The sequence below is a fragment of the Cornus florida genome, unplaced genomic scaffold (genome assembly GCF_030987335.1).
Source record: "Cornus florida cultivar Cherokee Brave unplaced genomic scaffold, ASM3098733v1 CherokeeBrave_3.0.0_Hap2_Chr08, whole genome shotgun sequence".
Taxonomy (NCBI): domain Eukaryota; kingdom Viridiplantae; phylum Streptophyta; class Magnoliopsida; order Cornales; family Cornaceae; genus Cornus; species Cornus florida.
In genome coordinates this window covers 76,454,602-76,462,830 of record NW_026775578.1, presented here as the reverse complement: position 1 = coordinate 76,462,830, position 8,229 = coordinate 76,454,602, and the positions used below count along the sequence as shown (strand labels likewise).

Below are 8,229 nucleotides of genomic sequence, written 5' to 3'. Positions count from 1 at the left end.
GCTTAAGCTTCCGAGATCCATAAGAAATCAGTTGCTCCTCCTGTATCAAAACATATCCAAGACCCTGTAACGAAGCATCCGTGTAAACAAGACACTCTATCCTGCTCTGCGGAGTAGCCAGAACCGGTGCTGAAGTCAACTTCCTTTTCAGCTCAACAAAAGCTCGCTGACAGTGCTCATCCCACATGAACTGTACACCCTTCTTGGTCAGATGAGTGAGTGGTCCTGCTATCTTGGAGAACCCCTGGATGAATCTCCTGTAATATCCTGCCAGACCGAGGAAACTCCAAATCTCAATAGGTGATGTAGGCTGTCCCCACTCAACCACCGCTGAAACCTTGGCCGGATCCACTGCTATCCCCTTTTCTGACACCACGTAACCCCGAAATTTCACCTCCCGCTGCCAAAATTCACACTTCTCGAACTTGGCATATAACTGGTGCCCATGAAGCGTCTGCAAGACTATGCGAAGATGTCTAGTATGGTCGTCCTCAGACCTAGAATAGATCAAGATATCATCAATAAAGACAATGACAAACTGATCCAAATAAGCTCGAAAGACTCTGTTTATTAAATCTATGAACACTGCAGGTGCATTAGTCATCCCAAACGGCATGACATGAAACTCATAAGAACCATATCTTGTGAGAAATGCTGTCTTAGGAACATCCTGCTCCCTAACCCTTAATTGATGATATCCAGAACGTAGATCAATCTTGGAGAAGTATGTGGCTCCCCTTAACTGATCAAATAGATCATCAATCCTGGGTAAAGGATACTTGTTACGAATCGTAACCTTGTTCAACTCCTTGTAATCTATGCACAGGCGGAGCGAACCATCCTTCTTCTTCACAAATAACACTGGTGCTCCCCAGGGTGAAGTACTCCTGTGAATGAAACCCTGGCTGAGTAGCTGCTGAATTTGATCCCTCAGTTCACGCATCTCCACTGGTGCCATCCTATAAGGTGCCCTAGCAATAGGCGTAGTGCCTGGAGCTAAGTTAATAACAAAGTCAATCTCACGACTAGGCGGCAACCCTGGAATCTCCTGAAATACATCTGGGAAATCTTGTACAATCGGTATGTTATCCAATGATATAGTAATCCCCTCTTCCGTTTCCTCCTCCATATGGAACAAATAGGTGCTAGTGACTCCGCTAGAACGTGGCATAGTGACAACATACATGTCCTAACCAGGTATGGTAAACACAATAGACCTATCAAAATAATTAACTTGGGCATGGTAGTGAGACAACCAATCAATCCCAAGTATCACATCATAAGTGTGCATGTCCAAGACCAATAGGTTGGCTAGAAATCTGAGTCTGCTAATATCTAGTGTCACAGGCCCATCACTCTCATGTATAATAGCTGTATCGCCCAATGGTGTAGAAATACCCTGAGGTCTAGTGCATACCCTCGTCCTCATCCCAGATAAAACAACAAAAGTCCTAGCTACAAATGAGTGTGTAGCACCCGTATCAAATAAAACATGTCCATGAAAACCATGTATAGGAAACTTACCCTCAACAGCCTGAGGTGCCTGCATATCCTGTGGCTTAGGGTTGTACACCCTGCAATAATGTAACTGCTGCGGTGCCTGTCCCTGAGGCTGCGACAGTGCCGGTAATGCCGGATAAGTCTATCCCTGAATTCGAGGAACCTGTGGAGCTGGTAAAGGCACTGGCGCCCTCTGCCCCTGTTGCACATGCTATTCCTGTCCCTGTCTTTGTCCCTGTCTTATTGTAAGACACTGCTTGGAAGTGTAACCATACTCTGTACAAGTATAACAACTACCCTGGAGAGTACCAAATGGCCTCCTCTATCGATTAGCCTGTGGCTGACCCTATCCTGCCTACGGTCCCCCATTCTGTTGAAGCTGCATACGGCCACATCCTTGGGAGCATCTGAATCACCCTTGTGCTTCTTCCAAGGCTGCTGTCCTTGGAATCTACCCTTGTCATTCTGTCGGTGTCCGTTCCCATTCCTTTTTTCAGCTGACTGGTTAGCAGAGTCTCTGTCACCCCGCTTCTTACCCTTGGCCTGTCTGATGTCCACGGTCAACTGATACTGCTGTAGAGCGGCATCTATCACCTGAGCATAGGTAGTATAGGCTAGACTACCTGTAATAGCTCTTTTGATAGACCACATCAATCCCTTGACAAAACTGTTGCGCTTCTTCTCTTCTATATCCACCTCCTCTGGTGCAAAGAGAGACAAGCATGTGAACTGCTGCTCATACTCCGCCACTGTCATATTCTCCTGCTGTAGATTTAGAAACTCAGTCTTCATAGCTGCCCTGACTGCATAAGGAAGGTACTTTTCATCAAAGCGTGCATTGAACTGATCGTAAGTCAATGCCATCCTCTCCTCTGCGGTGGTAACTGACTCCCACCATTGTAGTGCATCCCTGACTAGCTTGAAGGTAGCAAACATCTGCTTCTGAACCTCCGTACACTAAACCAAGCGAAGATGTCACTCGATGTCCTATTTCCACTGGCGAGCTGCTCTCGCATCGGTGGAGCCTGTGAACTCAGGTGGGCTCCCCTTTGTGAAAGAGCTCCTAGCCTTTTCCCAAGAATCCATCTGAACAACCGATGCTGGTAGCGGTGCCGGCTGTACCTGAGGCTGATTCTGAAGTGCAGCTGTTACCCCAGCTTCTATAGCCCGAGCAACGAGGTCATTGAGGTGAGGAGCAATCTCTGGATTTTTGACCTGGTCCAGAGTCTGCTGAACATTCTCCTGTTCCTCCTGAAACTGACCTATGTCATCTTGAAACCCAAGCCTTTGTTGCTCTTCCTCCATTTGCTGAAGCTGTAGGAGATATTGTTGCCTACGTGCCGCTCTCCTTTCCTTCATAGTTCCTTGCATATTCTGTCCATTTCTAGCATTAACCATCTGTTAACATGAAAAGACAGACATCAGTACCATTTTTATACGAATCGTAAGGAATACAACGAATCCTAACTTAAGCTCTAATCAAGAGAACGCTACGCGAAAGACTTAATACGAAACATCCTAGAGACACTTGAACCTGGAGTGCTCTGATACCAACTATGACACCCCTCGGATCCGAGACAAGGGTTGATCAAGCCCAGGCCCAAACCCGAGGGAATATCTAACAATTAATATTTTATAATGAACACGGAATACAAAATGAATTAAGAAATGAAATTAAAGCTGAAAGGAACTAAAAATAGAATCCGCAAAATATTATAATTATTAAAATCCATCAAACCCAAACTCCAAAACTCCATCAGTTTACAACTCGGGAATCCATCTCTAGTGGACCTCTATTAAACATCCAAATGAAAAATAAAACAACTATAATAAACATCCAGAAATAAACTATGGAGAGGCCCGATACGCATGTACATCCTAAACAATTCAACAATAGCTAATAGTCTATAAATATATATATAGTCACACTAAAGGACTCTCACTGGACTACAGGCCGGTCTCAACCTGAATAGAGGTAACATGCTAAAACGTACACAAAGTGGGCATATGTACCTATACCTAAACAGGGTACACCTCTAACCATCGTATCCAGCTATGCATCACAATGCATATACGCTCCCTAACCGTCGATCCTGAGACTCAAGCTCATATCGAGGTACCATAACAATATATTTAAAGTCCATCCCGAATCCTAGTAGTGCCGCTTAACTAGTCGTTGCCATGACACTACAATTAATAGGATTTAACTTTTAGTTAATCCAATTCTTAATCTAGAGTAGGTAGGTTTTGGTATTTTGAAACCAAACAATCCCGAGCATACCATCGTCCTATACCGGTGTATACTATCCAACCATCCAACAGTTGATAATATCAACAATTAAAGTAAACATCAGCTAAATCCATATTTCTATTACTGATACTAACAGGCATAGTGTAAGCATTAATAAAAAGAATCAGATATATACATAAACAGATTCAGTTTTATATCCAACACTGATACTAACAGACATAATGTAAGCATTAAGAATCATAGTCACTGTATATACACAAACTTACTCAGTTTAAGTTGTTTCATTCAATCAGATATAATGATAAGATCATTTTAAATTATCATTCAATACTCAACAATTGATATTACAGACATTTAAGATAACCATTAACAATGTCCATTCCTCTAATAGTTGATACTAATAGTTGATACTAATGTCCATTCCTCTAATAGTTGATACTAATAGTATTAATGCAAGCATTAAGACAGAACCCCAGTAGGTACATATACCTACTTAGTTTAGGTTGTTTTACAAAATCCCATTAGTGTTAATTTAAGAATTATTATTCTTCAACACTACCATATTCTAAACAAGTGTAATTCAGATACATACTCATGATATAGAATTATACATGTTCCAATTATATCATTCGTCTCAAAAGATTTCAGAATTAAACACAGTGTACTCACAGAATTTAACACTATGGAACTACTTGTTTAAAACCCTATTGTCCAAACTTTTCTACTTAAGTAGACTTAGTTAACACCACCTCTGAAGCTTTAATTTATCTCTATACATTACTTAGACCTTCCATATTCAATTCTGCACTCAATTGAAAACTCCAAAATCAACCATTGCATGCAAAACTGACTGGAAACGAAGAAATTACAAAAACTGAGCAAGGAAATGTCTCCAAAAATTGGAGCCACCTCCTTTAAACCTTGGTGCTGGCTCCAATTCCTTAGAGCCACCTCCACACTAAGGGGAGCCGGCTCCCTCCCTCTCAGCTTCGTCGTTCCCTCCTCCGATGAACTCTGCAGCCTCTACACCTCATTGTTATGACTTCCAAATCCTGTAACCTAACCCTAGTATGTTCCCAGTCCATGTTTAAGTCCTTATACCATTATTAATCATGAATTTACATCAAGAATTATGCATACAACTATCAAGTTTTAACAGTTTAACAACCATGCAACACATACTGGTGTGTATCAAACTTTAGCACGAACAGAGAAACTTTTTAAGTTACAATTAATCCTGGAACAGTTTAGGAATGCAAAGAACACGAATCCTAAGGGAGAGAGTAAGGATAGAAGTTGCCTTTGAGATCTTTGTTCAAAATCTCTACGCCGTCTTCTAAGACCTTCGACAAACACAATTGTTGTAAACCTCCTCTGTTTCTCTCTCTGCTACTTCCACAGACGTGTGTTGGTTTTCTTTTCTTTGTGTTTTTTTTATTTGGTTGTATGTAAAACCCTAGGTAGCCTTATTACGTCTATTTATAAGGTTACACATAACCTAAAGCTCATTGAAGCCCTAATGTGAAACCTATTCGGCCCATAACACCATCTAAGTGAAAAAGCATGTCTGCTACTTACCACCAATCCTACAGTAACGTGAATTTAGAAAAACAAGTAACTTTAATCTATTTTAATTACCAATTAACCAAAAACTAAATAAAACAATTAACAAAGAATTAAATAACACAATTAAGCAAATAAAATTAAACTAAGTAAAACAATTAAATAATTAAACAAAGAATTAAAGAACACAATTAAGCAAATAAAATTAAACTAAGTAAAACAATTAAATAATTAAAGTCAATAAATAGATCAACCAAACAACTAATTACAATTAAACCAATTAAAACATTAAATAAAACAATTAATGGAAAGAAAATAATTAATCAAAATACCGAGACTATCCTTTTGAAAATTAGGGGTATTACCGGAGCCCTAGTGCACGAGACCTGACCATTGGGTGTGACACTTGAGCTACCTATATAAAGATTTTAAGCCATAATACACAATACAATCATAGAGAATCATACACAATCTTAGAAATCTTGGAGAGGAGGCTAAAGATTAGAGAGCTAAACACCATTTGGGAGTTCTTCCATTCATCTAGGGTTTCCATCAAGAAAGAGATCATTCCTACTATGGAGATAGCCCTTGAGTGTTGGATGATTACTTCAATGAGTGGCTAAACATCTACTTGGGGCTAGAGTTAGCCCCTAAGTTTGCTTCCTAGACCTAGTCTTTTGTACATTTTTGGGGATTTAATTGTAATAAATGTTTTGATCTTAGATTTATATATATATATCTTGTGGTTTCTACTTGATATGTATGGGTTAATGCCTTCAATTGATTATCTATTTCTAACCATATGTCTATGTATGCTAGAATGGATGATTCATGTGCTTTTCTCTAGATTTAATGGAATTTATGCATGTCTAAGTGTATTGATAAAGTTAATCGAGTGATGATCAAAACATAGTACTTAATTGAACACTCTTGTAATTTATTTGATGGTTCACACTTGTTTCTTGATAGATTGTGCCACACCTTTAGCTTAATTAGTTTAATTTTCATGTCTTTAGTTTAGATGTTGTGTAGTTGCTTTAAATTCCTAAATAGGTGGACAATCTATTCTTGTTCCTTGGTGTTCCATACTTATGAATGCAAAGGGTGTATGTCTTTAGATAGTTGTGTGTGTATAAATTATGGTTTCATTGAATGGATTTTGGTTTCATTTGACAGGTTGTGCTTTCTATTTAAATTGGCTAGACAATCTATACTTATTTACCATCCATGCTTATTTTCAATTAATGTCACACACACACACACAAGTTGCAATTCAATTTCCCCATTGATGTATAATTACTAGTGTTTAGTGAAGTCAAGCTTAGTGGTGAGCTCTAAATCCCCAAGTCCTCTCCTCTATATCTTTTCCCTACTTTCTAAATTATTTCCTTTTGCTTGCGTTAATTTTAATTGCATTATAGTTTAATTAACCAAACAAACCACATTTTGATCAATCCCTTGGGACGATCCCTACTCACCTTAGGTATATTAGTAGTTATTGGTAGTAGTGGCACTATATAAATTTTAACTTGGCCATATTTTATATTGCAATTTGGGGTGCCACGACACACGCAACCAAGTGGCTTTAGGAATAGCAGTCCAATAAGTTGAAAAAGGGGTGTATTTGTTTTTAAACCAGGAGACCCACAGCCTATCTTTACTTGTCAAGAAGCTAAAACAACTTTAGAAGCAGATTGAATATCCACAAGTTTCCTGAGACCAAAACCTCCTTCACCCTTAGTTCTAGTAATCAAGTCCCAACTCATAAGGTGAAGTTTCTTTGAGTGATCAGTGCTACCCTACAAGAAGTTTCTACACATTTTCTGCAACTGATTAACCATAGAGACAAGAACATTATAAACACTACACCAATACAGAAAAATAAAAAAAACTGTGGATCGAATCAACTCCACCTTGCCAGCAACAGAAAGGAGCTTTGTACACCAGTAATTAATCCTATTGCCAACTTTATCAACTAATCCCTGACAGTTAGCTCTCTTAAAACCAGATGAACATAGAGGCAGTCCCAAATATAATCTTCAAAGCTTCTCAGAATAGATTGTTTTCTCCTCACCACTCTAGTGAATATGACATTACTCTTCTGTTGGCTGACTTATAGACCAGTGAGTGTCTCAAATTTCTTAAACAAACCATCAAGTGTTTTAGCATTGGAAACAGAAGCCTTATAGGCAATCAATAAATCATCAGCAAAGAAAACATGTCTTAGAATAGGATGAACTTTAGTAGCATTATGAGTAACATACAACTCATTCCTCTGAATAGCAGCATTAATAACATAAGATAGGTGTTCAGTGATTAGAGTAAACAGCAAATGAGACAAGGGGCAACCTTACCTTAAACCCCTACCTGGTTGAATGAATCCATGAGGTGAGCCATTAATCAAAACAGAATACCTAGTGGAGGTAAGAATATTGGTAATCCAAGTAAGCCTCACATCACTAAACCCATACCCCTTGAGAATCTTTAATAAAAATTCCCATGACACAGAATCATAGGCCTTTTTAATATCTACCTTAAGAGCCATAGAAGCATGTTGAGATCCTTTAAAATCCTTAACCATTTCATGAGCCAGAATTAGAGCATCTTGAATTCTTCTACCCTTCACAAAAGCACTCTGTTCAGGACCAACCAAAAAGGTCAACACCAAAGACAGTCTATTGGCCATAATTTTAGTTATAACCTTATATATCAAATTGCATAAAGCAATAGGTCTGAATTCTCCGAGTTTCTTAGCATTTCCTACCTTGGGGAGTAAAGTAAGGAAACAACTGCTCACACCCAAAGGCATAACACTAATGCTGAAAAAAGGACTGAACTGCAGCAACAACATCTTTACCCACAATGGACCAAAAAGTTTGATAGAACCGAGCTGGAAAACCATCAGGCCCAAGAGA

General features: G+C 39.0%; 1 protein-coding gene across 1 annotated transcript; it reads right to left on the bottom strand.

Moving 5' to 3' along the window:
* Positions 1 to 6,978: 6,978 nt before the first annotated feature.
* Positions 6,979 to 8,000, bottom strand: LOC132270485 (uncharacterized). The gene is made up of 4 exons (XM_059771667.1): positions 7,669 to 8,000; positions 7,466 to 7,496; positions 7,228 to 7,311; positions 6,979 to 7,113 (listed from the first exon to the last, which is right to left on the bottom strand). Exons 1-4 carry the CDS (start codon positions 7,998 to 8,000, stop codon positions 6,979 to 6,981), a joined length of 582 nt encoding a protein of 193 aa, XP_059627650.1.
* Between the last annotated feature and the right edge of the window lie 229 nt (positions 8,001 to 8,229).